Genomic DNA, 18,322 nt, shown 5'->3' with positions numbered 1-18,322 from the left:
AAAAATTGCACGATGATTTAGAAAAAAAAACATTTAAAAATTGGGTTATTTAGGATTTAAAAAAAAAAAGAAAACTGTGTTCGCAGGTAAACCGAAATCTATGTTATTATGTCTCACTATCTTTCATACATCACTCAGAAATCCAGTGTTGAAACCGACAATGATATACAAAAGCAACATCTTGCAAATCCAATATTACAGAGCCCATTGATATTGAACGATTCAAAGTCAGCTAAAGGATCAACAATCAATGGAGTCAGGCAACTTAAGAAAACTGCTCGCGTTCGATCATCAGACTTGCTAGAAGTGTAACATAAAAAAGGAAGAGCTGTTTGTGCTGCTGCAGCTAGACGGATGTGTAACATGAGGCTAGTAATGGGGGACAACAATGCATTTGTCCTCATTTAGCAAAGCCACCGAACTGAAGGCGAGTGGCGGCATGAGGCCCACGATGAGCACCACCACGAGGGCCACCTCTTCCTTGCGGCTGCCCTGAGCCGAAGCGCATTTGTCCCAGCTGAACACCACCTCGAGGGCCACGGCCAACTCTTTCTTGCTGTTGCTGCCTTGAGCCAAAGGGCCTCTGTATCAGCTGAACACCACCGCGAGGGCCACCTCTTCTTGGTTGCTGCCTTGAACCAAAGGACCTGCGTTCCAGCTGAACACTACCTCTGGGATTAATCTTTTGGCTCACAAAATTCATCCTCTTCTCATTCATATTTGCAAAAAGTGCATCCAAGGTTTGAGGCCGCTGCGTGGCAAACACATAAAATTGACATTAGGAAACAATAATATCCTCCAAAATATAATAGATACAACAATATAATTTGCTGCCCGTAATTGATCCTTAAAGAAAGGCTAAAGGAAGTCATCAAATCAAACATAAGGATTAACAGTTGCACTCATGAGAAGTTACCTTGCTAGAGGAGCCAGCATTTGCACTCCTTTGAAGGGTTGGTGTCAACACCCTGCATCAGTAAGCTCAATCTCAAAATTAGAGGATAAAACTATTATAAGCAAAACATAATTTGAGTCAGAATATTTTCTTCCTGGTAGATAGAATACCAACAATAAAGGCACTTGAGAACTTACCATTCGTTTAAAAGAAAAGAATGAGTTTAATTAACTAGTCACAGTAATATGGTAATGACAGGAAATTATAAACAGATTTGGGACAGCTGTGCCTCCATCACCATGCTTGAGATCTACGACATCCTTAAGAGGCAAATGCAGGTGTTTTGAGAAAGAGGTAGAAAGGATGCTGTTGCCAAACAAGTGCCATGCTTCTCATCACTATGAAGCAAAAATAGGCCACTGAAGTTGGTTGAAACAGTTTGCGATCCTTATACTCCCAGTACTTCAGGCTCCATAAAATAATCCTTCAGGCTCATCTACCAAGAACATTATAATGCTCATCACATTAAACCAGGCTGTGCTTAGAAGATTCCATGTCTATTAAACCAGCAGGATTTGGCTAAACCAGCAATGAGATCAAGGTATATAATCTCTAGCCATGGCAGTCTGCAAAACTTTTCATTACACCCACCGACGGCATGCAAGACCCCTGATACAGGCAGCAAGCAGCCAGTTTCCTTCTCAGCTTCCACCTTTTGCTTAAACATTAGTATCCTCCTCATCCACACCCCGAAACAACAGATTCCATGCCAAAACAAAACCTAGCAGGCATTTGTGGCAGACTAATCTATTTGATGAAGAGATTAAATAGTGTCATATCAGGAAATTGATTACATCTGAAGGGCAAATTACTGTTCTACAATAGAACTGATCTGCGATTCTTTGTTAGGAAGGTGCAATGGAAAGCTTCACCCATTTCGAAGAAAACTCCAGTAACTTGTGTAAATAAGCATGTGCTTCCATGTTAACTATATGTCAAACATAATACCTTCAACCCAAATCTAACCAAGAAATGTATCATTTATTCCATTTGTTTTCAATTGTTGGATCGATAGAGGCCAATCTTCTCATAATCCAATAATAACGAATACTCTTGATGCACAGAAATCCTTTATAAGCCATGTTTATCCATCCTAACCCAAAATCTAGATGATTTTGAGATATCCAAGTGGTCAAAAACCAACATTGGGTGGAATATGGCATCCTAAAACACCACAAAAATGCAACCAGAGCAGATTTTGGTAATACGGTATTGAAGGTGCAGTTCAAAATGCTTGACAGCTCAGGGTCCAGAAAACAACTGTGGATAGCTACATCAATATGATAGCACAAATGTGAAGTCTGTGTGTTTTAAATAAGAACCACATTTACCTGAAAGAAATTCAGACACATAAAAGCTTCATAATCTGTGCTATAGTAGAAAACAATAATGTAAGATAAAAGATAGAAAAGGGAAAAAAGACTAAGAACCTTCTGCCATTCTGATTTATCATCCTGTTCTGGGCAGAAACGGCAGCAGCCTTCCTAGCCACCTCTGTGATTACTGGGAATTGATTCCCATGAAAATTTGACCTTCTCTTTGCAAGCACACCCTAAACATCGATGGTCAACAACAGATTAACAAATGTACAGCATAAACATCCTCTAGAAAAACACAGTATACTAGTTATTACCTGTCTAATTGAAGATCTGGAATCCATGAATCCCTGTAGCACGGTGTTACCATGGGAAGGATTCGTATTCCGAAAGCCTTGGTTTTTAATCTAAAGTCAAGGAATTTTGTCATCAACTGTTTAATAATTTGAAGGAAAATAAAACTTCCTGGCAAGAATATATTCACTCACAGGAGGCCTCGGAGGTCTTTTCCCTTTAGCAGCATTTTTCTTCGACATTTTAATAATATCATCTACAATAAATGTGCGAGTCGTATTAGGACTAAGTTATTCAGATAGAATAACTTCAGATGCAACGGAAAAAGTTCTCGGCATACCTAAGCTCATGTTCATCTTCTTCTCAGTCATTGCAATTGCCTCTTTCGTTAACGCCTTCATTGCCATCTGCACATCCAAAACTATGAAATTAAGAAGCAATGCCCCTCCAAAATATATAATATGTAGAATCAACCATAAAAAAGAAATTACTCATCAACGAAACAATTGATAAAATGAATTAACTCAAAGAAAAGGTCGAAAGTTTCAAGTTAGGAATCTCCAGGTATCAAACAACAAGAAAAGAAACTGTAACACCAAAACAAACTAGGGCTAAATGCATCGCAATAGAATCGAAAGAAAACTCACCAGATCGCAGAGAGGTTGCTGTGAAGGATTGAAAGGAGGGAGGAATTCCTGAAGATCCGTCGATTTTGGCGACACGAATTCTAGGGAATACGGTGGAGACAGCACGGGAAGAACTTTAGGGTTCGGTCTCTTCCGATACGGCCTACGGGCTTTTATAAGAAGATATTGTTGCGAGTCGGTTCCTATAAAAAGGCTTACTTAAAATCGGGTCCACGTCAACCGAATCAAAATAACTTGTTGCTTTATGAATATTCCCAAAAATTCTGGTTTTTTAGGAAAAATTTCTTATTTCTTTCCTAATTAAGCCGAATTACTAGATATTAGTTGGGATCTTGCAAAAATTTCTAAATATGAGACCGCGGCATAGCAATATAATTGATTTTTTTCCTTAATTAAAAAAATATTTTACATATTACAATAGGATATATAGCATCTTAATTATAAATTATGTATAATTCTAAATTCAATAAAAATTTGAAATGCCGATATTTGTTGTGATAAAATTTAGAGTTCAATATATATATTTAAAAATTGATTATAAGTATCGAAACACTATAGCACAACACTTTGAACAAAACTGGAGAGCAATGCAAGTTTATGAGTGCTAAACGGAGGTTTTTTGAACTTGGAAACGGCTTCTTTAGTAAACATCAACTGAATCAGAATTGAGCAACTGGGTTGAATGTAACGTGTAAGACAGTTTGCTTAGACTGCACTCAGTTTTCTAAAACTCATCCTAGACACTGGCTAGACATTACGTGTCTGTCACTCGTGTTGAAAATCTGTAAGACGGGTGACCTAGGCGGCCCAGCCGCATAGGCAGACCACGACGAATTTAAAATCCCTAAATTACTTATTCGAAATGTCTCCTGTAGCATCCGACACATCATAGGACGCGTCTATACGGAAGGGTCGCAAGACGCGTCTTCCGATGACGTCTCGCGATGCTTCCAGCGGCGCTAGACATGTCGCACAACTCTTCCGGCGCCGCCGGACACGTCGGAGGCATCGTGTGATGCTTTCGGACGGCTCTAGATGCCTCCCGCGGCATGTCCGATGGCTCCATGGCATTGTTGTGAGTTTTTAGTTTTTAAGATTTATAAATATTTGTAGATTTTAATTAAATCAGCCAACTACCAACTAGGATAGTTTTAATAATAGACTTTCATAAAATCTAATTAAATTATTTAGATTAAATATATAAAAATATATTTAAAATTTAATTTTTTAACAAATATTATTAATTTATATAAAACAAATTTAAATATATAAAAAATATATTCTAATAAATATTATTAAATTATATAAAATATATTTAAAAATATAAAAATTATATTTAAAATTTTAAAAAAATAATAATAAATATGATTAATTTATATAAATCAGATTTAAATATATATATAAAAATTTAAATTTTAAAATTTTTAATAAATATTATTAATTTATATAAAGTAGATTTAAATATATAAAAAAAATTAAATTTTTTTTTATAAATAAATTGTATTGATTAAATTAAGATATATTCGATTATTCTGAGACTTGTTAACACTTTTTGTATTGTATAATTATATTTTATATATATTGTTTTCTTATTTTGTATTGTATAATTATATTATATATATATATATATATTTATTTTGTTTTCTTAAACTCGTTAATGATTCAAAAGTTCTTGAATTTATTCTTAAATTATTTTTAGGCTATCACAATAATAAATAATTCATCTTCGACAGCATCTGTCACTCAACCTGAATTCGAGATTCTTAGGAAAAAGTTAAATGACATCGGATGGGAGTTTAGAATATTGATTGATCTTAAGAACTTCGACAAAATTAAATCTAAGTTGTGTGGGAAAATGATATCGGGAGAAGTGTATAGGATTGGAAGTACATTGGAAATATACTTGGAAATGTATCTGGTTGTCGAAAAGCATCTCAAGAAGATAAAAATATTGGACCCTTGGCGGCCAATTAGAGAGGGGTGAATAGTTATGCAAAAAAAAAAAAAACGCAAACTCTTCTCAAACTTTACAGCTTAATTAACTAATACTTGCAAAAAAAAAACTAATTAATTAGAGACAAAAAGAATTATTTGGTTGTAATCAGAGGACTACTAATCCAAGGCAAGAGAAGTCCACTATGAAGATCTCCTTTGGGCAAAGTAGCCTCTTACAATGTTGATGGCTCACAAACAGTAGTAGAACAAGAAAGAAATGATTTACAAGTATTGTTTTCACTACTAGGATCAGGGCTATATTTATAGCATTGGTCGGGACGCCTGGAAGGGTTCCAGTTGCCTACAGGGGGGTAAAGTTTATCCCCGTCACAACTGAATGTGACACATGGAGTTTCGGATAAAACTCTAGTCCAGGCGCCCGGACTAGAAAGTCAACTTTTAGTTAACTTTTTGGTCCAGGTCTTCCGCTCTGGTTCTGCTCAGTTGGCTCCGGGTCTTCCTCTCCGACTCTGCTCACTTGGGTGATTTCGGTCATCCGGAATAGGGTTCACCCAAACCCATTTTCCGGCCTTCAAGCAGTCTTCCGCTCTGGTTTCTCGTCTCTCAGAAACGTCGCATGCCTCCTTCTCATCCGCCAGCGTACTCTTCCATAGTACCTCGTCCTTCGGACGCACCGAGCCCGTCAGCTCTCTCCCGTGTCATCCTTCTCGCTAGCTTCATCTTTCTCTCGACTTTCTACACTCCTAAGTTCCTGCACACTTAGACACAAGGTATTAAAATAACAACAGGACCTAACTTGACTTAGTTGATCGTATCAAAACTATCACGGAGTACTTACAATCTCCTCCTTTTTGATATGGATCAACTCAAGTTAAGTTAAGGTAAACAAGATATTAAATTAAAGAAATTGAATGAAATTACAAGTTTTTTAATATTAAAGACATTAATATTAAATTGCAAGTTTTGAAAATATGTAATATTTTTGAGAAATATATACCTCCCCTTTAACTTAACTTCTAATTCTCCCTCTTGATCACATTAAAAAACTAGGGGTATACCTTGATCACATTAAAAAACTAGAGGTATTTTAAAATAACTTGAAAAAAAATTCAAGACAAAGTATAAAGACAGCGCATTATAAATGATTTTCCAGGATTTTATTAAAGTTTAAGTTTTAAAAAAAAAAACTGTTTTTCAAATTTGAAAAAAAAAAATTAAGCATTGAAAATAAATCTGAAAATTTTAATAGGGTTGAACAGTCATTTATAAAAAAAATAACTTATGCAAATGTTTTTTGTAATATTTTTTTATAACAATTAATTATTTAACAGTTAGTCAATTAAACATTCATTTTAAAACTTCTAAGCTATGACAAGACACTAGACCTTATTAGATATTGGAACAATGATCATTTCTAAACAAAGTCTTTTAAAGAAATTAAATATTTAATCTTCTTTATGCCAATTTTAGCTTTCAAAAATATTATAATTTATTATATGTAGGATTTGGGAACCCAATATAGGTTTCTTCCTATTAGCTTAATCAAGTATCTTTTAGGAACATATTTTGGTAATTGATAGTCGTCGTTTTGCATGTCACTAGGCACTTCAAATTAATAAAATAGGGAACTCAATTGAACTAAAGAATAAAATTGTAGCAAGGAGTCCCAAGTCGTATTTTTTTCTAAGGATAACTAGTGAATGTGTATGAATTCTAAAATTAATTTAAATCGAATTACTACATCAACAAGATCAATTAAGCTTTTCCATTTGATTCACACTTCAAATTGAATTCTTCTACAATCACAAATAAGTTCAAAGAAGATTCATTCTCATCTAAACATGATTCAACTTCGCCTCATCAAGCTTACAACAACTAATTCAGATTTAAATGCACCATTGAAGCTAGTTCATTAACTAACAAAACTTCAATTCAAAACCTCAATCAAGATTATTAATAGAGGTAAACAATGAGAAGGTTAAGTGATTCATTCAACATTCACACTAGTTCACAGTCATTAAGATCTAATATCTAAAACAAGAGTTTCATCACACATTCAAGAATTTAAACTAAACACTAGCTGGTATAAACTGAAATAAGGAATTCAAAATAGAAAATAGATTGTAAAACTAAGTTAGTAGCTGAACATGGTTAGAATTGCAGAAATTCAATGAAATCAGAGTTGCAAGTAAGATATCAGAAACAGAATTGCATAAGAAATTCAAACAAGAACGAAATGGTAAGGAAATGAATCAGATCTAATGATCTGAGCAAGATAATGGAAAATTCAAATATAAATTGCAGGAAAAGGTAAACGTTCAACAACCACATATCCAAGCCGCGTGCTTCTTCCCATTGTCGTCACACAATGCCTCCTCTAGGAACGCCATTCGGGAAATCTCCGGAAATCAGCCAAGCTTATAGCTAGCACAAATGATGCTCATAGCCTCTGGAGAACGTCCCTTAAAGCTCGCATTCGCCTGGCAACGCAACGCGCGAGGAACAGAGGATTCAAACCTGGTAAGCGCTTAACTCGATCAATTGAACAATCGATTTGAGTGTCACGATGAAGTGTTGGTCGGAATGTATTCGGTAGCTTCTGGGAACGCCCTTCAAGCACCATTGGCTGATGGAATTCACGGATTAGGGAACGCCCTCAACTCCATGTGTGGATGAAACTACAAAATCCAAAATCGCAAATGGGGAATGCCCTCTATCGCACTCCAATACCCTCAGACGTCGGTCGTCGGAAGCTCAGAGATCATCGGCGATGAAGAAAGCTTGCTCACAGATTTGGGTTGCGGACGGGAGCATCGGAGAAGATGATGAACAGTGACGCAAAATTGCGAGGAATGGCGAGCTCGAAGGGCACTGTAGCTTCTCGTGGTTTTTAAACTCTTCTCAAATCTAATCGGACGGTCCAGATTAATTCAGGTTTTGATCAACGGCTAGATCGTCTTGGATCTGGATCAAAATCTCTGGATCTTCATCAACGAACGAGATCTGCTCCTTATTAGGTTGGATGGACCAAATCCTTGACAGATGGCTCAGATCTCTCTAATCTTCAATGGGCGGTCCAAATCATTCTAAGGCTTGATCATCTTGTTTAGCCCTAGATTTGACCCCAAATGTGGTCTAATCTGATCGGGTCCATGACCCTTTTGATGCCTATAAAATAATAATCAAATATTAGCATCAAATACCATGATAATAAACTAATTGCAATTAAGTCCAAGATCAAATGTAATTTGCGAAATATAAAGTAAATATGAGTTTAAGTATGAAAAGATCATTAAAAATATGCATTATGAATCAATATAATGTAGCAAAATCATGGCTATCAGTAATATCTTTCTATTTTGACATTTATGGTATCTAAAATATCAATTTAGTCATGAATGATATCTAGAATATGAGCATGTAGAATTTTTTTAATTTTTATTTTTGTTCCTTTAACTTAGTATTTTCAATTTTTAATTTATCAAGCTCCTTTATTGAGCATGATTTTGCTAAGATTCCTTTTATTTCTAAATTTTCATTCTTTAACTTGTCTTTTTTAGTTTTCAATTTGCACATTGATTTTATCATTGATTTAATGTCAAAGTAAAGTTGACTAGGTGATAAGAGCATACCTCACTTACCATATTAGATCTGAAGCTTGATTCTCCCCCCGTTTCGCTGCATTCGTCTAAAGTCACTCCCCCTTCATCGATGCTAGCTTCTGAGATGCTATGTTCTTCGTGGCTAGCCATCAGTGCTAGATGAATGTATGCTTCTATTTCTGACTTGGATGTTGAGCTTTCGTTCCAAGTGGCCTTGAGAGTCTTGTGCTTGTTTTGCTTGAGCCTCTTGTCTTTTTCCTTTTTGAGTTCTGGGTAATCTTCCTTTATGTGTCTTTCTTTTTGATATTGGTAGCATCGAACCTTTCTTCTGTTTCTCAAATTCTTTCTGTTATGCATTTCTTTAAATTTGTTAGATCTAAAAAAATTCCTAAATTTTCTTACCATGTAGGCTTCTTGGTCTCCTTCCAAATCTGAATCTGATTCGGGTTCATCCTTCTTTGTAGCTCTGAGTGTCAGGTTTTAGCTTAACTCTTTACTTGATCCTGCACATCTAAATTCGTGTAATCCAAAGTCAAAAATAATTCTTCAAGTGTACTTACCTCCAAGCTCTTTGAGATATAGTAGGCATCGATTATCGAAGTTCATTCTGGAGTCCCGGGAAAGACATTGAGTGTGTAGCATACCGAGTCCTAGTTTGTTATCGTTTCGTCAAGGTTGACTAGTCTGGTGATCAATTCCTTGATCTTCACGTGTAGTTGGGCTACCTTCTCACCTTTTTCGAGACATACGTTTGTTAGTTGATTTCGAAGAAGGTCTCATCGTACGAGCTTCGTTTCGGATGTACCTTCATGGAGTTCCAGAAATTTCTCTCAGAGGTCTTTGGTCGACGAGTAACTTCCGATGCAGTTGACTTCTTGAGGCGATAACACACTCAGCAGATGATATTCTGCTCTGCTGTTGGCGACGAAATCACTTTGTTCCTTCTTCGTCCAGAGATACTCATCTTTCTTTATGCCTTGTTGATCTTTTGGAACTACAAAATCGTATTTAATAATTAAAAGAATTTCAAAATCAATTTTTATAAATACTTCCATTCGGCGTTTCCAATGCACGAACTCCCCCTAGAACTTTGGTGGGACAAGGCTTGGTCCGACCATTGATTTTGCTTCAGTTGGGGATTAGTCCTTCTGAAGCGAACCTTGCTCTGATACCACTTGTTAGACCCTTGGCGGCTAGCTAGAGAGGGGTGAATAACCCTGTAAAAATAAAATGCAAACTCTTCTCGAACTTTACAACTTAATTAACTAATGCTTGCAAAAAAAAAAGGAACTAATTAATTAGAGAAAAAAAGAGACAAAAAGAATTATTTGGTTGCAATCAAAGGACTACTAATCCAAGGTAAGAGAAGCACACTATGAAGATCTCCTTTGGGCGAAGTAGCTTCTTACAACGTTGATGACTCACAAACAGTAGTAGAACAAGAAAGGAATGATTTACAAGTATTGTTTTCACTACTAGGATTAGTGCTATATTTATAGCCTTATTCGGAACGCTTGAAAGGGTTCCAGGCGCCTACAGGGGGATAAAGTTTTATCCCATCGCAACTGAATGTGACACATGGAGTTTCGGATAAAACTCTAGTCCGGGCGTCCAGACCAGAAAGTCAACTTTCAGTTAACATTTTGGTCCAGGTCTTCCGCTCTGGTTCCGCTCAGTTGGCTCCAGGTGTTCCTCTCCAACTCCGTTCACTTGGGTGATTTTGGTCATCCGGAATAGGGCTCACCCGAATCCATTTTCCGACCTTCGAGCAATTTTCTGCACCAGCTTCTCGTCCCTCAGAAACGTCATGCACCTCTTTCTCGTCCGTCAGCGTACTCTTCCGCAGCACCTCGTCTCTCGGATGCACCGAGCCCGTCGACTCTCTCCTATGTTGTCCTTCTCACTTGCTATGTCTTTCGTTTGACTTCCTATGCTCCTAAGTTCCTGCACGCTTAGACACAAGGCATCAAAATAATAACATGACATAACTTGACTTGGTTGATCACATCAAAACCATCACGGGGTACTTACAAAAAATAAGTGCAAACAAACTATTTTAGAATAAAGGAATAGAAAGAAGAATAAAATAATAGAAGAACAAAGTTGTAGAGCAGAGGTGACTATTTCTCAAGACGAAGAAGAAGGTTCTGAAATTAAAGGGATGGATGGAATTAAAAAACCTCTTCCACTTAGCCCCCATGGATAGATATACATCGTTAATTGCTCCAGAAAATATATGTTCAAGTGGGAGTAAAGTGCTTCGTCAAAAAAATATAAATAAGACACTTTTCAAAGAGAGAACTCAATAAGTTCAACAATATATTAGGAGATGGGTTTATAAAAATACAATTTCATTCAATGTTATTGATAATGATAGCTTCATACAACTAATGGAGGCAGTGGGTCAATTGGGACCAGGATTCAAGCATCCAACTCAATATCAACTTAGGGAGCTACTATTGAAAGCCAAAGTTGAAAGAATAAAGCAACCGTTGAAGAAACATAAAGAAGAATGGGCAAAGAATGAGTGTTCCATCATGACAGATGCATGGGATGATAGAAAAAGAAGAAGTATATTAAATTTATATGTTAATTGCAAAGATGGTACTACATTTTTAGAGTCTAAGGAGTAAGGAGTCTTCAAACGAGGCATATAGCTAAACTTATTTTTGCGTATACTGACAAGTGTAATGAATAAGTAGAAGTTCAGAATATTATTCAGATGGTCACAGATAATACCACTAACAATATGACTGCATCTAAATTAATGAGAGAGAAAGTGACCTAGAATCTTTTGGATTTCATGTACAATTCACACTGTTAATCTCACGCTTGAAAGTATCGACAAGCTTCCACGATATAAAAAGATTATTGAACAAGTCAAGTATTTTACCATTTTCATTTAAGCTCAACATAGACTTTGTTATTGATGAGGAGTTTCACGGAGAAGAGAAACATAGTACAACCAGGAGTTGCTATGTTTGCATCAAATTTCCTAATATTGCAAAGTTTGATTGGAAAAAATTCTAGTTTAAGGGTCATGTTTATAAGTGATATGTGGAAGAAATGTAAATAGTAAAAAAAATAAAGGAAAATTGACTTACTCTATTATGATGAGCATGAATTTTTGGAATAGTATGACATTTTGTTTGAAAATATTTGCTCTATTAGTGATAGTTCTTCAATTGATAGATGGAGATAGAAAGTCATCTATGGGGGTTTCTATATGGGGAGCTTCTTCAAGCTAAAGAAGATACCAAGGTGACCCTGAAGAACATAGAATCAAATTATGAGCCTATCATAGTGATTATTGAGTCAAATATGAAGGATATGCTTGATACAACATTGCATGCTACTGTCTTTTTGTTGAATCCCTACTTTTACTATAATGATAGTTCTATTGCTCTTTATAAGGAGGTTGCGACGAGGATTTTTGAATGCATGAAAATTTTGCATGCCAATGAGTTAGATCTACAAGATACAATTATTAACAAGGAATTTGTAAAATTTAGAGACAAGACTAAGTGTTGGTGCAATTGACCTTTAGGGTTTCGATGTTTGACAATGCACCTCTAGGGTTAATCCAAACAGGACTTGATGTTTGGAAGAGAGTAGTCTAGTCAGGACTAGATGACTAGCAAGGAGAAGTCCTAACTGGAGGTTAGATAAAGTGAAAGTTATGGTGAGTGAAGTCGGACCCTAGTTAGTGAAGTTAGACCCTAGTGAGTGAAGTTAGATAGTGGATGGAAGTCCTGGTGAGTGAAGCCGGACCCTAGTAAGTGAAGCTAGGTAGTGGAAGTCCTGGTGAGTGAAGTCAGACCCTAGTGAGTGAAGCTACGTGGCGGAAGTCTTGGTGAGTGAAGTCAGACCCTAGTGAGTGAAGCTAGATGATAGAAGTCCTGGCGAGTGAAGTCGGGCCCTAGTGAGTGAAGCTAGGTGGAGGAAGTCCTGGTGAGTGAAGTCAGGCAATGGAAGTCCTAGTGAGTGAAGCTAAGCAATCCTAGGGAGAGATAATCCTAGGTTATATGTGACCGACTGGTTTTCGATCAACTGCGCACAGTCGACCGAACCAGCGAATCTTGAATTCTATTAACACTATTTTACCTTACCATTTTTATCTATTGTGTTAACTCAGTATTGCAAGGAAGTTCAGCTAGGTCGACCGGATAACTAGCACAAAGTCCAGACTGGTCGACGGGCTGACCGGATGTCTGGCAAGAGGTAAGTAAAGATAAGTAACTAGAGCAGAGTGACTATGAGGATGCATCCCAATTGAGGGATAGTAGACGCCAGTCTAGTTTAGGTCCATTTGGGATCCTTAAACTGAGACATTGACTAGTTCCTGGTCTTGGGAGGACAGGAACTAATTACTCTTTTTATTATTTGTCTATATTTGTGCTAACACTTGTCTTGTAGGGTATTTGGACTAACACATATTTGTAGGGCAAGAAAGCAAGCAAATATACCTTCGGATGAACAGTACCCGAAGGCGCCTTTCATGGCTATGGAAGGCGCCTTCCACGGCTATGGAAGGCGCCTTCCACGGATAAAATTTGACCGGTTCACAGATAAGGCGTAGCGAAGTCGGGATAGATTTTATCCCATTGGAGGCGCCTTCAAGGCCTTTGGAAGGCGCCCTCCAAGCCTTTTATAAGGCAGTTTCGAGGAGGCTTTGCAACAACAACCATATACAAGTTACTGTGCGAACATTTGAGCCTCCGACTGCTCTTGATTCCTACTGCAATTCTACTGTGAAGCTGCTGAGCCCGATGACTGCTCAGAGGAGTTCCGATCGCGCCCCGCAGACAAACATCAACACGAAGTACCTCATTTCAATACCTAAAGAGTATTGGTAACATTTATTTTCTGTACTTAATCTTTATAAAAGAGAAAGTACAGTTTGTTGCACTTGACCTAATTCTTTTGTACTCGATTGTCTCTTTCGAGGGTATAGAAAGAGGTTTTTAGTGGATTTCCCATTGATAGGTCAACGGGACCTGAGCCTTGAAGTAAAAGTCGCCGAAGGCTACGAACCAAATAAAAAATCACTTGTATTCTTCTCGTATTTTCTTATCTTCGAACTTCTTACTTTCTACTGTGTACTCGTGTTTTTAAAACAAACAAAGAAGTGTTTTTGAAAACCATGTGATTCACCCCCCCCCCCCCCCCCCAAAAACGTGTGTCACGATCCAACACTAAATTATTTGATAAAAAATTGACAGCAAAAGCATTTGAAAAGAATGATGATACATTTAATCTATATGCATGGTAAAGTACATATGGTGCTCATGCACCTAGTTTGCTAAGAGTGACATTGAGGATACTTTCATTAACTACAAATTCATCCGGATGTAAAAGAAATTGGAGTGCATTTAAAAAGATAAACTTTAAGTCTTTAATTTGTTTTAAAGTTTATATTCATGTTACTAACTATAATATTTACTTTATTTTTTTTAATATTCATACAAAAAAAAAAAGAAATAGGTTGGATGTCAACAGGTTGAACAATCTAATATTTGTCCAATTTAATACTAGATATTTGAAAAAAAAAAATTAAAAAAAAGAATGTCAATGTCCTTCTTGCAGAAGATGCTTAAAATGCACAAGGTTGGATTATGGATGGTGGGAAAGATGTTGAAGTTGAACTAGGTTCCGGGCTCATATGACAAATGGTTGATGAAGCAAGTAGGGCAAATGATAATTTACAATCCCGAAGAAGCTCTAGAGTGCGAGAACTTCACGAGGATGATTTTGCACCCAAAGAAGAGGAGGAGGATCATGACGATATTGAATTTGTATCCGATGAAGAACAAGTTGTTATAAATTATGAAGAAGAAGTAGAATAAATGTGATATTTTATTAATTGTATAATTCTAAAGTTTGAACTCGTTCTAAATTTAATGTTTTATTAGTCGTGTAATTTTGAACTCATTTTAAATTTGATATTATTGTGTTGAAGTTATAGTAAATGATATATTATGTAATTTATATGGATACCGTAGAATTCACCTAACGGCACCTAGTCTCTGCCTAGGCGCTAGGCGCTCGATGACGCCCGACTAGCGCCTAACGAATTTTAGAACCTTGATTACAATGTAAAAGCATGACTACTAAATTCAGTTTGAGAAGCAAAATAAAATTGAATAAAACATAAGAAGCACAAATGTAACTAATGTACTTGTCTTTTAGAATATGTATCAATTATCTCGAGGCAGAATTCACCACATTTAATTGAAAATTGCTATTAGTTTCTAGTACAAAACTCTGATAACGAATGATATAGAATGCAGTAGTTCCTCACTTGGAATTCAACTAACTTCTAGACAAGCTAATGGATGAAATCACGTGTAAAGAAAATCAGAAGGAATTCCGATAGCTCAGCTGCAAATGAGAGATTCATCACCTGATGGTCATTCAAGGTGCACCAGTGTGCGACACCAAACACATTTTCCTTCTCTTTCTTTCAGATAAGTGAAAGGCAAGTGCACTATACAACACACTTTCAATGTAGCATTCATGAAATGACAGTCATGGAGTCCAAACATAATTTTTACACTATGGAAATAAGCTGGTGTGTGTGTTTTTTTTTGTATGGTATTAGATGTCTGTATACTAAGAGGCCACTACGGGGACTAACTCGTACGATTTAGGCTCTATCGTCTTTTTAAAAGGAGAAATACAAGCACCACCAAACCTCTGTTGAAGGAATATTAGCACTGAAAGAAAGAGTCCTCCACAAGGAACAAGGATATCCCATACCAGTGAATAAAAACCCTCATATGGACTAGCATATATGTAGGATGAGTTCAGAGGAGGAACATAATAGCGACTTCTATAAGCATCATAAGCATGAGGCAGTCCTCGAACAACAGTAGTTCCAATATAGAAGGAAGGGGCAAGAGCCTTTTCTCTGGAGCCCGAGTATACGTTGAAGATAACTTGAGGAAGCAAAAAACCATCAAGTATCAAGCCAGCATAGGATATTAGGCTACCCCAAAGAGAATCATGGAGCTGCTTACCATAAAGAGGTCTTCTTCCATGAGCTTGGTTATGAATGATGTGAACCAACCAGGCAATCAGTCCTCCAACCAAATACAAAGGCAAGCATGTTTTGATAGTATTCTTCTCAGCTGACCATAAATCCCACCAGGCCTCATTGCTTGATCTTGCAGTCCATGAAAGTTGAAGGAAGCGAAATTGCAGTAGGAAAGCAACCATCATTATGACCCTTACTATCACCTCATTTACCTCAAGCCATCCACCATTCCCCGAAAAAACATTCTGATTGGCACTTGTTCTAAACAAAGCCTGAAAGTTCAGCACCAAAGGAATCATATTCCCCAAAGTGAGAATGACGAGCATAATAATAGATATGGATGGAAGTACATCTGGATTCTTCTTCACATGGAAGAGCTGCAATCCAATAAAAATACATGACAGTGTGAGAGAAATCATAACCATGATAATTTCTATATCCATTCTCCATATTGACTGAGTTGCCTGCTCTGTATAGATAGCTGATGATGTAATGTCAAACGGTTCAAAGAATAATGGGTCCATCTTGTCTCGTGTGCTCCTAATTGTGCCAGTGATTTTATCCCCTGCCCTGCGCTTCAGAGGAGCAAATTGGATGCTAATAATAATTCCACAGTCCATTATCTCACCTCTTTCCATTTGCTGCTTAGCAACCAAAGAAGTAACATAGCCACAACCAACCATGCAAAGCAGTCCAGTTTGAGCATTGTATATTCCTTCTGCTGAGATTTTTACAGCTTCATTCATACTGAAAGATGATAACATTAATTGTATCTCATAGCTTATGTTTTGGAGACTGTGACTTTCAGAATCAAATGGCACAGGTAAAGATGCCCCGTATTGTCCAAATATGTTACCGTAGACTGTCTGTCCTATTGAAACCGGGTTAAAATAACTCCTTTCCCTTTTTCCTTGAGAATTTGAAACAGATGCACCAAATCTAAAATCACGAAAAGTTTTTCCATCAGGATATTTCTCTTTACCAGCACTTTTAGAGTTGTCACTTGCACAAGACTCCCTTGCATCTTCCAATCTAGTGTAATTGTAATTCAAACCTGGAAGAATACCTATATAATTGTCAGTGCTCCAAAATGAAACTGGCTCAAAATATCCTGAATATTTCTCATTGTTGTTGCTCCAAATTCGCCCAACAGCAGTTCTGCGATTCTCAATCGACCATACAGCAGGGAACCACAAGCAAATCCTAATTGTGCAAGCATCAACAGTAGATTCGGTCGGCAAATGTTCAATGCTCTGTATATGACAAGCAATAAGGCAAAGCTGCTGTTTTGTAAAATCCCAAAACCCTTCACTAACTAGCGCCTTCCCTGGGATCAAGCGAGTTCCCAGATAGAAGCTGCTCAAATTTGAGAAGCCAACGTAGCCATGCACCATTCCATCATCCGTGCATTGCGTTTGATGGAAAGTCATGGTGTACGGAGTAAACTTTGAACTCTGAGCAAACGGGCCACATGAGCTCAAGGAGCAATTCTTTTCATAATGCAACTCAAACTGCATCCTCGACAGGCTCCTCAGATAGCTGCATGAAGAATGAGATTGAAGTCCTAGAGACTCAGCATTCACTCGATTGCAAGAATTCTTTGCGTGAGAGATCTGTGTGTACTCATATTTACTAGGAGCATATGCCAAAACTGAAATTTGATCGAAATGATTCGAGCTACCAGAAGCATCTAGACTCTCCAAATTCCCCTTGATCAAGCTCGAAGTAATGTTCATAATCTTCGGGTAATCGAGCTTAAATAGAGCAGAAAGTTGGAGATTGTTACCTTGAAACGACCTTCCATGGCCGTTCCCCACCATACAAAGCTTTCCGGTGGCCTCGGACCAGTAGCCGGAGAGATCGAATCTGACCGTCCCACGCTGGAGGAAGGTAGTCCGCGGGAACCGAGGTCGGACCTGGTGGAAGTGAACATCAGAGCGTTCGATCACGTGCCTGCCACGGACGGTGGATAAACCGCCTCCCGAGCGGAGAATGAGAGTGGCGGCGATCCGGAGGACGCCGGGGGTCTGTGTGGGGAGGACTAACTGACGGCGGAAGAAGAAGGACGTAGGAAACACAGAAGAGTTTCCTCCGAGGAGGGCGTCTGCTCCGAAAACGATGCCCAAGGAGAGCTGGAAAGAGGCGGAGGAATCCAAGGCGCCGTCGGAGGGGGCGGATTCCGGGACGGAGGACGAACAGTGATCGGAATAAGGGATGTCGAAACAGGAAGTGGAGGAGGAGAGGATGAGGACTGCGGCAAGGGCACAAGCCCAAGAGAGAGGGGACGAGAACGAGGTCATCGCCATGGACGAAGCTGAAAGCTCGATCGAATGGTGAAAATATCGAAGGAGGCGGCGGCAGACGGTAACATTTAGCATATTTACAAACCGTTATATTGGATTATAACAAACTGTTTTATCATATTACCACAGAAAGTGAAAGTCTATTCACACAAGTTTATAACAAAAACTATTAAGGAAAATTATATAACCATAATATCAAACTAATAAGAAAAT

The 18,322-nt window shown here is 37.6% G+C and overlaps 2 protein-coding genes across 2 annotated transcripts; both read right to left on the bottom strand.

Moving 5' to 3' along the window:
- Window positions 1-79: 79 nt before the first annotated feature.
- LOC121983882 lies at window positions 80-3,363 on the bottom strand. The gene is made up of 7 exons (XM_042536559.1): window positions 3,213-3,363; window positions 2,906-2,972; window positions 2,760-2,821; window positions 2,589-2,678; window positions 2,386-2,507; window positions 917-968; window positions 80-751 (listed from the first exon to the last, which is right to left on the bottom strand). Exons 2-7 carry the CDS (start codon window positions 2,970-2,972, stop codon window positions 401-403), a joined length of 744 nt encoding a protein of 247 aa, XP_042392493.1. The 5' UTR covers window positions 3,213-3,363; the 3' UTR covers window positions 80-400.
- Window positions 3,364-14,936: 11,573 nt separating this feature from the next.
- On the bottom strand, window positions 14,937-18,153 carry LOC121983880. Its single transcript, XM_042536557.1, has one exon. The coding sequence runs from the start codon at window positions 18,110-18,112 to the stop codon at window positions 15,383-15,385; it is 2,730 nt and encodes a 909-aa protein (XP_042392491.1). The 5' UTR covers window positions 18,113-18,153; the 3' UTR covers window positions 14,937-15,382.
- Window positions 18,154-18,322: the final 169 nt, after the last annotated feature.

This window comes from Zingiber officinale, chromosome 5B, assembly GCF_018446385.1.
Source record: "Zingiber officinale cultivar Zhangliang chromosome 5B, Zo_v1.1, whole genome shotgun sequence".
Taxonomy (NCBI): domain Eukaryota; kingdom Viridiplantae; phylum Streptophyta; class Magnoliopsida; order Zingiberales; family Zingiberaceae; genus Zingiber; species Zingiber officinale.
Note: the sequence above shows the minus strand (reverse complement) of the source record. Positions and strands in the feature narration are given on the sequence as shown.

Coding starts and splice junctions, on each gene's coding strand:
- LOC121983880 (XM_042536557.1), bottom strand. CDS start 18,112: ATGGCGATGACCTCGTTCTCGTCCCCTCTCTCTTGGGCTTGTGCCCTT.
- LOC121983882 (XM_042536559.1), bottom strand. CDS start 2,972: ATGGCAATGAAGGCGTTAACGAAAGAGGCAATTGCAATGACTGAGAAG. Junction 2,822..2,905: donor GAAGATGAACATGAGCTTAG/GTATGCCGAGAA, acceptor CATTTATTGTAG/ATGATATTATTAAAATGTCG. Junction 2,679..2,759: donor AAAGACCTCCGAGGCCTCCT/GTGAGTGAATAT, acceptor CCTTGACTTTAG/ATTAAAAACCAAGGCTTTCG.